This window comes from Sus scrofa, chromosome 6, assembly GCF_054392235.1.
Source record: "Sus scrofa isolate SSC_HxYL_T2T_F1_AM1 chromosome 6, Sscrofa_HxYL_maternal_Yorkshire_Landrace_v2.0, whole genome shotgun sequence".
In the NCBI taxonomy this organism is placed as follows: domain Eukaryota; kingdom Metazoa; phylum Chordata; class Mammalia; order Artiodactyla; family Suidae; genus Sus; species Sus scrofa.
The window spans coordinates 146,566,842-146,585,518 of record NC_139388.1 but is presented as its reverse complement, the minus strand read 5'-3'; the positions used below and the strand labels follow the sequence as shown (position 1 = coordinate 146,585,518).

The window sequence follows — 18,677 nt, the reverse complement described above, 5'->3', positions numbered from 1 at the left end:
GTCCATTGCATGAGGTACTCCTATTCTCATGCTGAATTTTATCTTCTTGCTCAGAGCTTCCATAAAGACTTCTTCGAAAAAGCAAAGAAGAAATTAAATAGTTAATTTTCAGCATTTAAAAAAATGCATTGTGGAGTTCCCGTTGTGGCTCAGTGGAAACAAATCTGACTAGCATCCATGAGGATGCGGGTTCTATCCTTGGCCTCACTCAGTGGCTTGAGGGTCTGGCATTGCTATGAGCTGTGGTGTAGGTCTCAGGCGCTGCTTAGATCCTATGTTGCTGTGGTGTAGGCCAGCAGCTACAGCTCCGATTCAGCCCCTGGCCCAGGAACCTCCATATGCCATGGGTACGGCCCTAAAGACACTAAATAAGTAAATACAAATTAACAATGCATCTCAATACAAAATAACACACTTTTAAAACTTTGTGCAGTATGATCATAAATATGGAGGCCTTTTGTGATAAGTATTTCAGGGATTTATCTATTTACTCTCATATTCCATTCAGTATCTTTAACGTACCTACTCTGTTATGTTTTTATTAGCTTTCTCTTCTTTATTTGTCCATAGCTTTACCTGTGTGTTTTTAAATTATTTGGTTTTATTTTCACCAATGCCATGAAGCTTTGCATCTGTTGTAAGACTGGCAATTGTACTTGGTGCTATACTTACTTGGTACTATATTTGCAGTCTACTGTCAGATGCTTACAATATCTGGCAGTGAGCAAGAAACAGATAAAAACACTACATATTGGGAGAAAAGAGGCTAGTGATGAATTTATGAACAAATATGTTTGTGTTATTAAGACCTTTGCAAGCCTACACAGCTTGCAAGTGCAGGGAGTCATAAGAAATATAGAAGAAGATTACCCATAATCCTATGAAACCAGCACTATTACTACTATTCTCATTTCACACATGAGGAAATTGAGCCTTAGCCATGCCAAAATTGCCAAGATTATCAAGTTAGTTTTGTAAGTGGCAGAGTCAGGGATTGAACCTGTGTCTGAGACTTTCAGAACTCTAATAACATCATAGTAAACCATCAAGAACTTCAATATGATTGTGTGTTTTAAGAAAAAGCAAAGCAGAGGAATAGGAAATAAGATTTTTAAAAATATAGACCATTAATTTTTCATGAATTCAGGAAAGGACATTGGTTCATAGACTTTTTTTTTTTTTTTTTTTTTTTTTGCTATTTCTTTGGGCCGCTTCTGCGGCATATGGAGGTTCCCAGGCTAGGGGTCGAATTGGAGCTGTAGCCGCCGGCCCACGCCAGAGCCACAGCAACGCGGGATCCGAGCCGCGTCTGCAACCCACACCACAGCTCACCCCACACCACAGCTCACGGCAACGCCGGATCGTTAACCCACTGAGCAAGGGCAGGGACCGAACCCGCAACCTCATGGTTCCTAGTCGGATTCGTCAACCACTGCGCCACGACGGGAACTCCGGTTCATAGACTAAAAGAAGATGGGGAATATAGAGATTATTTAGTAATATCCTTATTTTCTATATGAGGAAACTGAAGCCATGGCAGGTACATTAATTATCCCAAACCACTACTCTCTTAAAACTACAACCCTTTGCTTTTTTCCAGGATAGATTTGTAGCTAATTAAAAATAAGAGCAGACTTGGGGTTCCCAAAGGGGAAAGGGGAGGGAGTGCGATGGATTGGCATTTGGGGGTTTTTTGGATGCAAACTGTTGTATTTGGAATGAATGGGCAATGGGATCCTACTGTACATCACAGGGAAATGTGTGTGATTGGGTCACTTTGCTGTACAACACAACTTAACATTGTAAAACAACTATACTTTAATAATAATAATAAAAAAGACTGACCTTTGCCAAAAAGAAGACAATGCAAAAAAATAATATGTATCTTAATTGTTAGATCAGACCTTTTTAATACTCTATATCTTGAAATTAACTGGAGAACATGAATTGGTACTATAGAGACACAGAGAGGTAGAGCAAAAATAGGGTGATTCAAACATTAAACCTCTCTGTATGGAGGCTTTAATGTGTATCAGGTACTGTTGGGTCCTGGGGGTACAGAATTAATGAGTAGCTCAGAGTCTATTAGAGAACAGAGATACGGCCACCAATTAAGATAATATAATGCAATAAGTGCAATTTGAAAGGCAAGCCACACAACGCTGCAGGCACTCAGAGTGGGGAGGAATTAATTCAGTCTGAGAGGTTTCTGTTGATTCTATTGTGGTGCTACCCAGAAGAGATGATAAATTTGAGTTTGTCAGGCATCTGGGGCTGGAGGCTAGTCCCCTTATATCAAAGGTATAAGGTATCAGACATACAGCAAAGTGTGTTAAAGAATAGCAAGTAATTCAACAAGCCTCTAAATATTCATGCAAGAGCCTTAGAGATGCATTTTAAACAGTTATTGGCATACAAAAATTGCAAAATCATTCTGTTAAAAAAAGTCTTACTCATTTCAAGTCTTGCTCAAGTAAAAAATCCTTTAATGTTTTTACTCCTCTGGTATCAGCATTAGCAGCCTCAACAGTGACATGCTCATTTGAATAATTGTCACACTCTTATATATGTTGACTGCCTGTGAAAAACCACGAACTTTCGTAACTTTGGTTATGTTTTGCCTGGATGTTTTTGAAGTAATGTCTGTACTTTGCCAGACCATTTGCTTTTCAGTTATGACTAGAATTCAATAAAAGGGTAACTAATGTAAACAGCACTGACTAAATGTGAACTAATGCAATGAGAATCTTTACAGTTCCATAAGCAAAAATCTTCCCCTTGTGCTATCTGCTGTTTATTGTGTAGTCTTCCCTCAAAATATTTGTTGCTCTTAAAGGTTATTTTGTTTTTCCACGTGTAAAGCAAAAGCTTTCTTGTTCCTTAATGTTTTTTATACCCTTGTGGAATTCTTTGGCTAAGTTCAGGTTTGCATGAGCTTGGGGGGAATCTACAACATAAGTGATTACATGTTTGTGTCTTCCTTCCTCTTAGCCCTGAACAGATTGAGTGTTGAAGGGAGGAATGACATTTTCTCACCTAGTATTTTTGGTATCTGGCACTTGGTAAGTGTTTAATCAATGAGAAAGAAATGAATGCTAATAAGTGAATAAAACTGTCCAAAGCCACACTGATGTGAGGATCCAGGTATTGGCCAGGGTGAGTCTGGTAAGAAGTAAAATCTCATTGTCTAGAAAAAGAGGTTATCTGACATATTGGGGTTTTAAGGAGACAAAAATAACCCCCTCTTTACCTTCTCCTGAGTTTGTGAAGTGAGACACATAAAACACTTGGATATTTTTTTTTTAAAGTAAGTTCTGTTACTGAGAAGCTATTTGGGGATCATGACTTAAATCTGTGGTTGAACTAGTTTTCTGATACTCCATCCCAGTGTTGGATAGACCTGTCTCCCAAGTCATCAGCAAGGGTGGGCACTAAGGGTCCCCCCAGGAGAGTACCCTCACCATTTGGCAGAGAGCAAATCAGATATTATTTGTTCATTCTGTAAATGTGAATGGTATACTTGCTTATTATTTGCTAGGCAATGCAGATATGATACTGAATAATTCTCGTGTTCATGCTAGTGAACTGAAGGGAACAGATGATTTCAATATAGCATAATGGTGAGCTTCAGGCCACTAAAGAAGACAGGGAAGGAACCCAAAGCCTGGACTTAGAAGGCTTCAGGAATGATTCCCATGAAATATCCAAGATGAGTCTTGAAGGAGGAGTAAGAGTTCTCCAGTAAAAAGGAGAGTGTTTCAGACAAAAAAAAAAAGGAGCATTTGAGGCATAAAGAATAGTTTTTTTTTGATGATTGGAGAGTAAAATATGAAGGAAAGGAGAGAGTGAAATGAGGCAGGAAAGTTTTTCAGAGGACAGATCAGGAAGGGCTTTGCAAGCAGTTGTAGGTGCTTTGTATCAGACTCTCCTAAAAGGAATAGCAGTTAACTGAATGAATGGGTTCCAGCTGGAGAATGATACATGATAGATTGGCCACTTTATGAAATGCCCTAAGAAAGATGGGAGGAGGACCATTTGGAAGGTTTGAACAGCAGCAGAGGCAGGGAGATTGGAGAGCAGTAGACAGGTTTAAGAAGCATATAGGGTATAACATCAAGAAGCATTAGTGGCAGGTTAGTTGGAAAAAGAGGAGTCAAGTCTGATGCTGGTGTTCTCTGGTTTAAATGGAGAGATGGTGTGGCCATAAGAGATATACACAAATGAAACACAGGAATGAAGTCTGGGCTGGAGATAAAGACTTGTGGAACATTAACAAGATGATAAGTTGATCTAGGTGTTGACATTGCAAAATCTAAAATGGAAGAAATAGGAGTTCTTACTGTGGTACCGTGGGTTAAGGATCTGGTGCTATCTCTGTGGCAGCATGGATTTGATCCCTGACCTGACACAGTGAGTTCAAAGGATCTGGTGTTGCTGCAGCTGCGGTGTAGGTTACAGCTGCTGCTAGGATTCAGTCCCTGACCCAGGGAATTTCCACATGCTGTGAGTGCAGCCAATAAATAAATAAATAAAACAAAGCAAAATAAAATAAAGTGGAAGAATACTAAAATACTGAGGTGTTCCACTGAAAGTTAACCCGAGATATAAAATATTTTGAAAAACAGACCCTTTGGGGAGTGGTTATTGCAAAGATTTAAGTATTCCCCTTGGGCAATTATGAAACACATCTATCTGTAAAAGTACACTTATTACCTAATATGAGCTACAATTGCATCTGATTGCTATGGATTTATTTGCTAGTGGAGGGTTTTGTTTTTTTTTTTTTATAGCTGGAACAAGTATTTTCCCATATTCATCTTTGCCCAGTATGTGACCTGGAACAACTCAGTACAATTAACAGCTTCAGAACATCTCCAGCATTGAGGCAACAAAGTGTGACATCTACAAATTAAGACGCACTGCCAACTTTCCTTGGGATGATGTGCCTCTGTATGTTTAGCTCTCCACTATTCATGCAGAATTTTACCACCCTGTCTTCAGATAATATAGATGCTCAATAATCAAGATGTAACTGAGTTAGAGGATTCTACCGCTTGAAGAAAACTTAGAAGCACCTAAGACGAGTCATATATCTTGAAAAAAAAATCTTAAAATTTATTTGGGTCATTGTTTTCAATTGTGGTCAAGATCCATTAGTGGGTTGTGAAATCACGTTGGTGGATTACAACTTGTTTGTTTTACAGACTGAAATAGAATCAAATAAAGTAGAAGAGACTAGAGTAGAAAATATCAAAGCACCTTACACATAGGACAAGTAAATACTGTTTTGTAGAGGCTCAAGCATGGACAAGAATAGAGAAGAAAGGCATTTTGGTTATAACAACAACAACAACCTGAGTAAATATGGAAAAGTAAGAGGAAATAAGGAATATGTGGGGAGTATCAAATAGTTCACGATGGTTATTGTTGAATATAGTGCAGATTATTTGTGGGAGATAGAACTAGACCATTATTGGAGCCTGTATTGCACTGGGTCATGGAAAATAACTAAGAAATTAATATGTCATTCAGTAAGCAGTAGAAAACTGTGGAAGGAAATTAACATGATAGAAAGTTTAACTCTAGACTTATACAGAGGGTCATTCTGTAAAGAGATTGGGTAGCATTTGTAGCATGAACTCAGGCACAGGGAACTCAAAAGCTGCATGTGCCAGATTTCTTCTTGCCTCTGGGCTTTGCACATGCTCTTCCCTCTCCTTGGATGTCTACCACCTTATGCTTAGTCTTTCATATATCAGTGAAATTTCTTCTCTAAGGGAAATTTCCTGACCTTTAAGACTAAATTAAATTCATCTGATTGTGTATATCACATTATGATCAGATAACTGATGTGCTATTATGTAGTGTCTGTGTCATCTGCTAGAAGGCAAAGTTCATAGTGGAGGGAATTTGTCTTATACAAAGCAGTATTCTCAGTAATTATGCTTGCCTAGAACTCTGTTGATTATTAATAACTCTATGTTGAATAAATGGAGTAGTGACAGTTACTACAAAAAGAAAAGTAAGTGCAGGGGCACTGGAAAGGAAAACCCAGCCAGACCCAGGTGTTTACTAGACACGGGAGAAAGAAAAAGGAAGAAGCTAAAGATTGCCGTTCTTCCTTTCAACAAATTTTCCATATACTTTCTGTGTCAGGCACTGTGTTGGACCCTGGGCAAATGGAGATGAATTAGACATAATTTCCTAACATCAAGGTGCTCATAGTTGAAAATCGAAGCAAATTTTTGTAGAACATTGTTCAAAGTGCTTGATATACATTAATCTGATAACAACTTCATAAGGCGTGTATTATCATCACCCCCAATTTACAGATGAGGCAACTAAGATGAAGGGAGATAAATTACTTGCCCAAATTCACTCTGATAAGTGGCAAAGCTAGGATTTGATTCCATTTTCTTAATTACTCTGCTTTACTGCTGCTCCAGCCTGGAGCAAGGGACACAGACTGGTAAGCAAATCATCACACAATGATACAGTAATAGATGTACATACATGGTTTGGAAGTAGCCCAGAGAAGAAATTGGTTATCTATTGGAAAGGGAGAATCACGGAAGACTCACTGGGGAAAGTGATGTGGAACTGAGTTTTGAGGGATAAATTGAAATTTTCCATGTGGAAAGAGTGCTGGGGAGAAGATTCTAGGTGATAGCATTTTTAAGACAGGGAAGTATTAAACGGTGTGATGTCTAGAGGGAATCAACATCAGTTTGGAATTTGTGGAGAATTCCTTGAAATAGAGGCCAACAAATGTGGCTAGAAGAGCTACCAGGGGAAGTTTGTCCAACCACCCGGATTTGCTGAGACCTGATTCTGAAGGTTGTAGGAAACATGGAAGCCTTGCAAGAAGGAGGGGTGCAATGGCATAGCATGCAAGATCAGACTTGCTTGTTAGAAATACCACCTTAGGAGTTCCTGTCGTGGCTCAGCAGAAATCAATCTGACTAGCATCCATGAGGATGCAGATTCGATCCCTGGCCTTGCTCAGTGGGTTAAGGATCCGGTGTTGCTATGGCTGTGGTGTAGGCCAGCAGTTACAGCTCTGATTCGATCCCCTGCCTGGGAACTTCCATATGCTGTGGGTCCGGCCCTAAAAAGCAAAAAAAAAAAATCATGGGCTCTGTTTGGAGCGTATTTCATTAGGGACAGTGTGACTTTCTGGGGGAAAAGTGATGTACTGGGTTATATGGGGTCTCCACTAAGTAAAATGTTTGGAGCTTTCAAGTAGAGGCCATGGATGTGAATAAAATCCCTGAGAGGAACAAAGCAAAGCTCCGAGGGCTGAGCTAGAACCTTGGGGAATGATCACAGCAGGAGTGGGAAGAGGAAGAGAAGCCTGAGGAGGAAAGTAAGATGTTACCAAAGAGGCAGCAAGGCACTCAGCCAGCGCCCATCACACTTCACAGAAACGATGGAAACACACCCTCCCCTTACTGCCTACTGACAAATTCCTACTCATTTGTTCTTCAAAGTTCAAGTCAAGGGTTTCCTACTTTGGAAAGGCTTCCTTGACTGCCCCTTTCAGTGTAAATGCTCCTTTTCCTTTGCTGCTCACTGGTGCTTGGGCATAACTTGCATTTTATACAAAGTATTCCTTCACATCTTGGTCTGAACGTGTCTTAACACTGAAGCCTCTTGAGGGTGAGAACATTATTTATTCCATGTCACATTGCCTGGAGAAGATGCTCAGTAATTGTTTGCTGAATGGAACACTTTGAGAAACACTTGGTACTACTGAGACTGCCTCAGACAGGGTCACTACAAAATCTACCTAATTCTGTTCCCATTTACTGCTCCTAGATTTGGGAGTTACTTGCTGTTCTTCAAAATAACCCATATTGATCTCTGTTCCCAGAAAGCTCCTATTAATTGCCTTGAGAAGTCCTAATCTCTCAGAGCCCAGGCACATTTTCCATAAGGCCCTTTTCGCTGCCAGTCCAGACGTCAAACTACCATCAACATCCCCACACCCAAAAGTTAATTATCCCTCTTCTGTACAAACTGTCTTATGCATGTTTCTGATTGTACGTTATTTTCTGTTGATCACATGCTATTATTAGAATGTGTTCATCTCTGTGTCTCACCTACTAAACTGTGAGCCTGAGTTAAAAAAAAAAAAATCAATGTCTTAAAAGATCTGTGGCACCAGCAGCTATGACGAAAGTCAGCACAGGGCAGGTACTTGGGAAATCCACGTAGAATTGGATGGTTTGTACCATCTAGCCATCAAGTGGGCCACCGCTAGAGGGCACTGACAGCTCAATCAGACTGGAAGTACTTGAGGTGTTCCCATAGCCCACACACAAGGTCAGGGCTGTTTGCCAAAGCACCAGAACTCAAACCTGGATTTCTGTACTTCACCCAGACAGGAGGACAGAAGGTCAATGGTCTTATTAGCCCTTATTTCTGGGTCAATTTCTTTGCTCTGAATGCCTCACTTGGTTTCTAACTACTTTCTTTGCTTCCATGCTCTCTAATGTACGATGCATTCTCCTTCCTTCATCAAGGGTGTCCAAAAAACAGCTCTATTCAAGTCACCTCTTCTCAGCACGTTATACAAGGCCCTGCACAACTGCCCAACCTGCCCTTGTTAGGTATGTCTTCCACCAGCCCTGGTCCTCCACCACCCTGGCAGTGCCAAGCTGGTGTGCTGTTCACTGAAGAGACGTTGACTCTCATGCATGGTGTGCTATTAGCTCAGGCTGTTTCTTCATCTGTGAACACCCTTCTCCACCCTCAGACTCCCACTTGACATGCAAGGATCTTTGATCATCTACTCAATGATGCGTTTTTTCCAACCATCAGGAAGATTTTGCTGTTCTTTCTTCTCTAGATGTTAAAAATGTACCTTTAGGACATTTATTACACTATTCATTTTTCTTTGTCTGCTATTCCTTTCCTCCAGTTGCTATTTCCTTCTCAAGGGCAGTTATCACAATTCAGAACCTATGGGCTGTTTACTTTGAATGAAAAATAGCTGGAAAGATAGAGGATCTTTCATGATCCCTAGACAAGCTCATGAGATCTGGCTCCATCCTGGAAAAGCTTTCCCAATTGGGGTGGCAAGAAAGAAACGTCCAGACACATTAGTCTCCAAATTTAACAAAACTCTTCAGGGAGTTGAGATTGTCTGTGCTTAGATTGCAAACTGGCAGCATTGTGTTAGTCTTCTCTTCCTTGTCTATAACTGACTTTATTGAGTACTGTGACAGGCAAGAACCAATAAGCCTCAAGATTAATTTCATTTGCTATTTTGGGCCTATAAGATAAAGGTTAAACTCCAAAGCAAAACATATAAGGTTCTTATATCATGGATATACCATGCTGTTCTTTATCCCAGGCCTTTGCATGGCTGTTTGCCCTGCCTGGAATCTATATACCTCCACTCGGTACACTTCACCTATTGGCAATTTTCCATACAGGATCCCCCTATCTCATTTTGACAACTCCTTCCAACCCCACCTCTGCTATGACACCACCCTATCTTTCACAACCAAATTTGGCTCTCCTTTTCCACGTTCCCATTGTGTTTTTGAATATTTCTTGTTTATCCCTTATAATTGTTTGCTTCCTCTTTGTTTTCCCTTTGAGACTATGTACTCCTTGATAAATAGGTTTAATTCTTCCCATCTCTAAAGCTCCAGCATTTGACATAGTGTCTGACACAAGCGTGCACTTATTCAATACTCAATGAATGACTGAATGTTTTATTCCCTTATTCAATGAATACTAGCTGCCAAATATCTGTCCTTTGGATTTGGGTGGTTTAACCTTTTGCAGCTCAGTTCCCTAGATGTGGACACAAAGTTAAGGGCGAGTGGATTTTGGAAATCCCAGAGAGTGTCAATAGGGAAGTCTGTCTGCAGGTGACAGAGTCATAGACACCAAAGTTATGCTCTGGATAATAACTTCCATCCACAGGGAGGCAGGACTGATCAAATTAAGGCACATGCCACCTGAGCAGGGTCTAGAGAAACATAGACTTCTAGAACAAGAACTGCAATAGGAGCCAAAGTGAAAGCCTTATTCTACAAAATAGAAGCATTGGAGGAAATTCATGCTTGAGTTTCTCTCATTTTCAGCAGAAAGGCTCACCCTCAGGAGTTCAGAATCTTGAGTCATAGCTGCCCTGTAATCACACAGGAAAGCAAAAATGCCAAGCCATACTTGAGGGTGGCTGGAGCCACAGGAAGTGGTTCAGGTGGTGGGCAGAACTAAGTGGACCTGTTAGAAGCTGGGGAGCCTGTGCTGGGGTTTTGAGATGGGGCAGACAGCAGGAACCATGTCCATCTCTGTGTCCTTGCTACTGGGTTTAGCACAAAGCCTCAAAAAATATTTGTGGAATTGTTAAATCATGATTCTTTCCATCATAGGCCACTGGGGAACAGATCAGAGACTAGTGATTAATTTCAAATGATTTGGGCGGGATAGAGGAAGGCAAGAATAAGGAGCCCCTAAGGTCATGCTAAGCCTTCTAATGTGAAATCTAATATGAATGCAAACCTGATTACCTAATAGCTAGAGGCTTATCTGACTTGAAATTGACTCTGCTGTTAAATCCTTATGCGGGGTCATTCCATTTTTAAGGTGCTATTTTAGCTTATCAAAAATTAAAGTATGTTCTCCCCTCCCACATTCCATTTGAGAAGTATATCTGTCATATTAAGATACTTTTTATCAGGTTTACCAGCCTGCTTGTCAAAAGTTTATTACAGTTAGTCTCCAGAGAATTATAAATATCTTTATCCTCAGATGTGGTTGTGTTGGAGGAAGGGTGGGGAAAAAGGAGGATAAGGGTGGCAGTTGATCTTTTAAAAGCCATTGCCCTATTAAGTACTTTGAATTGCTTCTCTATTGTTCTTTTCCATGAGTTTGAGCTCTAATAAACTTGTTGATCTGAGGGACCTGGTTCCATGTTGGTAAGGTTGTGGGAGGTGGTTCGTGTTTTTCCTTGGCCAAATTCTCATATTCTTCCTGTGAGGGATAGTGGTATTTCTCTTGAAGAACTATTAATAATTTATTTTTATCTTGTAAACAGCATGCATAACTGGTGGTGTTTTGCTCTTTGCAACTCGTATTTGTGCAATGGCTGAATGTTTTGTGTCCCACTTCTTGTCGATTCATTTTAAAAACGGAGTCAAAATAACAACCATTATTGACCACTCACTGTGTTCCATGCACTGAACCTTACATTCTCTTAATCCTCACTACCTGCAGTCCTTTATGAATTAAGTTCTACTTTTATCTCCTTTTTGCACATGGAGAGAGTGGAGACTCAGAGAAATTAAACAGGGTACCTAAGGGTTATTCAGCCCTCGTTCTATGCGATGTTAAAGTCTGTGTGGCAGGTGTGACATTCAGACCACAAACACAGCTACACGTGAAATATCTCATTTATCTATTTTTATAAAATCAACTGAAATTATTCTCTAAGCCTATTCAGCCAGGGTGGCAGGAAATTCAGTTGAAGTCACTGTTGGGACTCCTGGCACCATGGAGTTGCACTGAGGTCCTAGAGTTAGTGGCAGGTAGCCCCACATCATGGGACAGGCAGTCACTGGCTGTGGATCCACTGAGTACTACTGAGATTCCCATTGCTCCAGATGCATCTGGTCCTTCCCACCAGGCCACTCTCCTGCTCCATCTCACACTTGAGGCACAGGATCTCTGGGAAAGCTTGGAGCTCTGGTGCCTAGGGTATCACTCTTCTGGCACATCAAGGGAACTTTCCCGCTGTCATGTGCCACCTCTCTAGAGTGCTGTTTTTGCTACTGGAGCAATGATGGATCCTGACTGTGACCTTTTTTTATTTTTGGTCTGGGAGACATAGCTCTTTCTTCTTGAATTCCTCAAAGGTACTCTCTTCTGCCCTCATCCCCTGGATAGAAGTAGTAGAGTTTCTTCAACAAGTTCTCACTTTTACACAACACAAAAAAAAACCTTTACATTCAGTATCTTGTGTTTTCCACTTTGCAAAAATCCCAGAGGCCAGCAACTACTAAAGATCTGGCTGCATGGTAGAAAAATATAGGAAGAATAAACATACGCTAGTAGTCCCATAAATGATTCTGCTGTGTATATTCTCTTTGTTTTGTTTTGTTTTATCAGATGAGTTGGTTTGAATGGGGGTGGGCTCCTTGGTGAGATGTAATGAGTTTTAATATTTGTGTCTTTCCCTCGTGAGTCTATTTTATAGAACCTACTGCCAGGAATAGTTGTATTTCTTCTAAATCTCTGGTTTATTTTTGTTCTATGGACACCATGAGTCATATAACAAACCATATTTCCCTTTTTGCAGGTCTTTCAGAGATATTTTGATCAGATACGTGTCTGTGTACCCTGACATTACTAAGAAATATTTCTTGGCTGAATTTTTTGAAATAAAGAGAGAGATTTGTCTTAAAAATATTGCACCTTATCATCTGTCAGAACATTTTGATGTGTGTGAGCACCTAATGACAGCTGTCTCTGAATCAGTCTTTTAAATAACATTTAACATTTTTTATTTTTAAATATCTAGTTTTCAATTTTTTTATGTTTCATTAAGAAATATGGTGTCACTACTAAGTAACACTTGTTTTAAACCTGATGTTCAAGTACAAAAAAAAGTATTTAATGCCTTCATCTTTGTCCCTCTTTAGATATTTGTATTTTTCTCTATGGAGTTGGGGGAAGCAAAGGTGGCAGGTCAGCCCTGGAGGCAGAGAGTATCAGGCCAACCAGCTGGAGCAGAGCATAGTATGCATCTGCACGTACTCACTCCTCAGCCCTAGGCAGCTCCACAGACTTGAACTTGCCCACCCTTCCGAACAGGAGAGAATTAAATTTATTTCCACTCTAGTTCCAGGAGGTTGCCACGTTCCCAGTGGGCACACAATAAATATTGGCTAAATTGAATGTCGCCCTGTGTTATCTTTCTTTCTCTCTCTCTCTCTCTTTTTTTTTTCTCCCTTGTTCCTCTGGCTGCTTCCTTGGATGCTTAAAAATTTGTATGCTAAGTCCAGTCAAGGAAAATTTGGACCTGACATTTTTCTCTGCCCTTTGGCCTCCTCTCACTCCTCTACTGTGCATTGTATCTGCATTAGGCATCAACAAAACCTCCCCATCGGCAGAAATACCTGCTCAACGGTAAAGAGCAACATTCTCCCAGCATCTCAAGATAACTCCTTAGGAGATAACCTTCCTGCTTCACCTTGGAAGGGACCGCAATGATCCCATGACCCACTACTCACTCTGTGCATGTATCCCTGGAGTGTATAAACTGTCAGTCATGTGTCATTTAACATACAGCCCTCTGTCCAAAACACTGTATGACTCTCCTTTGACAGCTAACAGGCAGAAAGGTTCTTGGAGCTTGCTGAGAGGCTCTTCCCGGGTTATAATCCTCAATCTGGCTCAAATACAAATTCTCCATTTTTTCTTAGATTGACTGATTAATTTTTTCGGTGATAAAAGACGTGTCTTCAGAGTCTTCCCTTACTTTTTGTCTCGTTCGTTTTCAGTGTTAGGCCTCTCTGTGTTTCAGTATCCCCTCTTTCTGTTTGTTTTCTCTGTGTCTGAGTCTTATCTCACAGCTTCTCTGGGCATCTCTCCCTTCATTCTCTTTCTTTGAGACTCTCTCTTCCTTCCTTCCTCCTTTCTATCACAGTCTCTGTCTCCCTCTATCTCTCACACACACCTTTATTTATGTGTGTTCCCCTCCAAAGTTATCATAAAAAAATCATTGCAGTTTTTCGAGAAGTTGGATGCATTTAAAGATTTTTGCAAGGATAATTCATCTTACACTTGTTTTCTTTGAAACACATTTTCATTTCCCAAATACGAAAAATCCACTGGGGAAAAGTGGATTGGTCTGTGTTAACCACAGTACACTTTAAGTCATGAAAAGTGATTGGGTCTGCTCTCCTCTGGGTTTTCTGTGTGTACTCTGCCCAGACAGGATTGCATTCCTCTGCTCCTTCTGACACAAATACAGTGACATTTCACCAGGCGGCTATTAGCCTAGAGGGAATACTAACTTCTCCCTTCCCCTAGTGTTTTAAATCCCATTCCAGTAATTGGGCCCTGGATATTGGCACAGAAACGCTGGTTGCATAAAGTCCTCAGAGCCTGATGCTTCTTTGGTGTCCTCTGTGCCTTAAGTTTTAGGGACTTCAATGGGACAGAGCTTTGCTACTGCTTCCCTAATAGCCACTTTCTTTAAGCATTGTTGCCTAAAAGCATTTGTGGAGGATCGAACTTTACAGTGTCCCTGGGATGGATGGACTATAAGCAAAACCTCCACTTTTACGCTTAGGAAAAGAATCAGATTTTTTTTCTATAAGCTCTCATTATTGAGATTCAAATGTGCCAAGAACTTTATGCAAAATATTTCATTTACTCCTTAGGACTACCCTGTAAGTTAATATGATGATTCTGTTTTGCCAATAAGAAACCAAAGCGAAGAGAAGTGACCTGACCAAGGTCATGACAAAATAGCAGAGTTAAAACTTGTCACAAATGAGTATTTTTATGTTCCTCAGGGCAATTTTTATGCCTAGAAAAGAACTATTCCAGGTTATTTCGGTGCAAAATTAGTATTCGATTCACTTGAAACCCTTGTTTTTCTTAAGCTTGTTTGTCAGTTTATAAATTTCATTAATGTATTCATAAATCTAGCAAACTTTATAATTAGTTTAAAGGAAATTTAACAACCTAATTAAATTCCTTGAATATTAAGCCACATTTACCAATGTAATATGTTTTTATTTCCTTTTTTAAGTATGCTAATCACATGACTTAACAAGCTTCTCAGGTACTTAAGTAATTATTTAATCTAATAAACCTAATCTTATAAATTAAATTTATAAATACAGTGAACCTTAAGCTCTCTTAAATGTTCCAAGTAAGATTTCAATCTGCAATTACAAGTCTAAAGCAATCACTCAATTACTCATTTTAACTTGAAATTACAAGGTGGACTTGTTATTCTAATAGGCCTAATTTTTGTAAATAGTACACATAGTTAAAATTTAAAATTCAAAACAAGCACAGATTCCTAAATATAAATATTTTAGCCTATATTTTGACTTTTTAATACAAAAAAATGAATTATGCCATTATTAAAAGATAAGGTCACAAATATGTCATCCACAATAGTTGTTTTATCTCTCTCTCTTTCTTTCTTTTCTTTTCTTTTTCTCTCTCTTTCTTTCTTTTCTCTTCTTTTTTTTTTTTTTTTTTTTTTGGTCTTTTTAGGGCTGCAGTGCAGCATGTTCCCAGGCTAGGGATTGAATTGGAGCTGCTGGCTTACACCACAGCCACGGCAATGTGGGATCTCAAGCTGTTTCTGTGACCTACACCTCAGCTCACAGTAATGCTGGATCATTTCATTAACCCATTGAGCGACGCCAGGGATTGAACCTGTGTCCTCATGGATTCTAGTCAGGTTCATCACCACTGAGGTACAATGGGAACTCCTCAACTGCAATAGTTTTGATGTTGCTTTTCTAAGTAATTCTTGGGGTTGCCTTCTCTTTTTTCTGATGTTACTTAAAAGCCAGACTTACCAACCGGAAGTGACTGGACACTCAGCAATGCCCTTGGGACATGTTGATCCTCATATCCCTCAGTGTTCTCTGTGGTAGGTTCACAGCATTCTGAGATGGTCTCCAAGATTCCTGCCCCTGGTGTACATAGTCTATATCACCATCTCCTCTCAAGTATGGATAGAACTTATATGGTGGGTTATCACATCTGTGATATGTTTGTTATATGGCAAAAGGGATTTCACAAATGTAATGAATTCCAGATCTGAGTTAATCAAATGGGAAAAATGTCCTGGGTGGGCCTGACCTAAGCAGGTGAGCCTTCAAAGAGACAGGAAGTGGTGACAGCACCCTCCTGCTGGCCTTAGAAGAGGCCAAGCCTCAGTACTGCTCAAGCCTCAGTACTGCTCAAGCCTCAAGTGAGACCACAGGCTTGGACGACACCTTGACTTCGGTCTGGTGAGACCCTGAGCAGAGGATCCAGCTTACCCACACTCAGATTCCCCCATAGGAACAGTGAGGTAATAAATTTGGGATGTTTTAAGTTACTAAACTTGTAGGGATTAAAAAACTAATACACTATTCTACTGGGATGGTCTCACCACCTGAGTCCTTCGAATTCAATTTATAGATACCTAATCCTCTGTCCACTCAGAGCTCTGACACACTCAGAGCTTAAGCTGCTACATCCCTTGATAGAATTTTATATAAAAAATTTGCTGGCTGATATTTATGTCTTCCTATCTATGGAAACTCCTATAGACAGGAACTTGAGGGGGAACCTCTCTATTTGTTATATTGTTACTCTATTTGGACCACAACTCTTCTAGTTATTACAGTGACATCCAATTGAATTCTGTATATCTTTCACCATTTTGTCTAAAACATTTTAACCTCATTTTTCCGAGGTCAGAGCCCATATCTGTCTGGTTTTGGAGTCGAACTCTTGTTTTTGTTTTGTTTGTTTGTTTGTTTGTTTGTTTTGCTTTTTAGGGCTGCACCCATGGCATATGGAGATTCCCAGGGTAGCGGTCAAATCCCAGAGCCACAGCAACGCAGGATCCAACCTACACCACAGCTCATGGTAACGCCGGATCCTTAACCCACTGAGCGAGGCCAGGGATTGAACCCACAACCTCACGGTTTCTAATCGGATTCGTTAACCGCTGGGCCATGACAGGAACTCCCGAATCAAACTCTTCATTTTGCTGCTTTTAACAATCAGGAAGAAATCTAAGATTTTATGAAGTCTTGAGTGCTGAAATGTCCCCCTATTGTCCCTTGTCACTCTGAAAACATTTTAAAATTTCTCTGGTCTGTGCTTCTGTGGTTCCCTTTGGTTTCTCTGAAGCAATAATAATTATATTCTAACATCATCACTCACTCTTAACATCAGAAATATGTTGGAGTTTCTGTTGTGGCTCAGTGGTTAATGAACCCAACTAATACCCATGAATATGCAGTTTTGATCCCTGGCCTTGCTCAGTGGGTTAAGTAAGGATCCGTTATTGCTCTGAGCTGTGATGTAGGTCGTACATGTGGCTTGGATCCCACATTGCTGTGGCTGCCATATAGGCTGGTAGCTGCAGCTGCAGCTCCAATTCAACCCCTAGTCTGGGAACCTCTATATACCATGGGTGTGGCCCTAAAAGACAAAAGACAAAAAAAAAAATGTAATATGCTACCTATCAAATCATTCTTAAGTCCATCTGTGCATTTATTTACTAAGCTGTTCTTTTTTTAAGTTTTTTTTCCCCTTTTTACAGCCACACCTTCGACATATGGAAGTTCCAGGGCTAGGGGTCAAATCAGAGGTGTAGCTGCAGGCCTACACCACAGCCACAGCAACACCAGATCCGAGCTGCATCTGTGACCTACACTACAGCTTGTGGCAATGCCAGATCCTTAATCCACTGAGCGAGGCCAGAGATGGAACCCATATCCTCACAGAGACAACAGTGGGTCCTTAACCCACTGTGCCAAAACAGGAATTCCTAAGCTCTTCTTTTAACATTGCCGTAGTAATTGACCCATGCATATACATAGTACTCTGAGACATACAAAGAATACAGTATACAATTCCTGTTGGATAAAACTTTATGATCCAGTTGGAAACAATATATAAATGCAAAAAATTACATTTTTTTGTACCAAATAATGTTAAGTGATACATGTTAAGTGATGTGACTGGTCTAAATAATACGTGCAGGTATAGGTGAGGGTAAATGAAAAAACTTCTTGGAGCAGGTAGGATTTCAGCTCATTCATTCATTCATTCAACAATCATGTATTTAGAAACTGTAATGTGCCAGGCACTGTGTTAGGTTCTGAGGGCCCAAGAGGGTAAATGGTCACCCTCTTCATGAAGCTCACATTCTAGCTGAGACAGCAAAAGCGTAAATATGAGGGCACACACTGAGATACGCACTCTGGCAACGGTGGATGTGCAAAAATGCGGTTCAAACGAGTGAGAGAGGGATTGTGCTGGTGACGAGGATGGATGGAAGCAGGTGGTGAAGGAGTCTTCAAAGAGGTGACATTTCTGCTGAGCCTGAGAGTAAAAATGATGTCTTTTTGTAACCATTTCCTCCATGCCAAGAACTGCCACAAGCATTTTACACTAATGAACCTCGAAGAATCCTCACAGCAACTTCATTTGATCAGGGAATTTGGCAGCAGGGAGTAATCCCCCACAGGACACTGGGTTCATCCCACCACAGGCGTCCTCTCCACCACTATTCCTATCAAAGCCCTTCTCATCTTCCTTTTAAATTTCTTAAAAAAGAAGCCTTTTTTACCTGCACTCTACTTTTGCCATAATTTTATACCCAGTCGTTTTGTGATCTTTTAAAGACACAAGTCACATAATGCCTGTGCTCAACAAACGTTCTGACAGCTTCCCATCCCACTTGCACTAAACACAAGGTTCCTAACACAGCTTTCAAGATCCTGCATTCTTTTGCCCTCACTCTTTTTTTTTTTTTTTTGTCTTTGCCTTTTCTAGGACCGCTCCTGCGGCAGATGGAGGTTCCCAGGCTAGGGGTTTAATTGGAGCTGTGGCCACCGGCCTACGCCAGAGCCACAGCAGTGAGGGATTCGAGCCACATCTGTGACCTACACCACAGCTCAAGG

At 40.4% G+C, this 18,677-nt stretch overlaps 1 protein-coding gene and 2 long non-coding RNA genes across 8 annotated transcripts in view; 1 reads left to right on the top strand and 2 right to left on the bottom strand.

Annotated features, from left to right (window-relative positions):
• Positions 1-18,677, bottom strand: part of PTGER3 (prostaglandin E receptor 3) — a 202,707-nt gene that overhangs the window by 13,634 nt on the left and 170,396 nt on the right. Inside the window, exon 3 of one of the 5 annotated variants that reach the window (XM_084958579.1) lies at positions 15,567-15,683. The exons of the other annotated variants lie outside the window; for them this stretch is intronic. Coding sequence (XP_084814705.1) covers positions 15,588-15,683 — 96 coding nt within the window. The 3' untranslated portion in view covers positions 15,567-15,587. The remainder of the gene's footprint in view (positions 1-15,566; positions 15,684-18,677) is intronic. 5 annotated transcript variants of the gene reach the window in all.
• LOC106507649 (uncharacterized) overlaps positions 1-18,677 on the top strand; it is a 279,942-nt gene that overhangs the window by 224,101 nt on the left and 37,164 nt on the right. The window lies entirely within an intron of this gene.
• LOC146402860 (uncharacterized) lies at positions 300-4,553 on the bottom strand. The gene is made up of 2 exons (XR_014807978.1): positions 1,465-4,553; positions 300-1,168 (listed from the first exon to the last, which is right to left on the bottom strand). It is a non-coding gene; the product is annotated as an uncharacterized LOC146402860 (long non-coding RNA).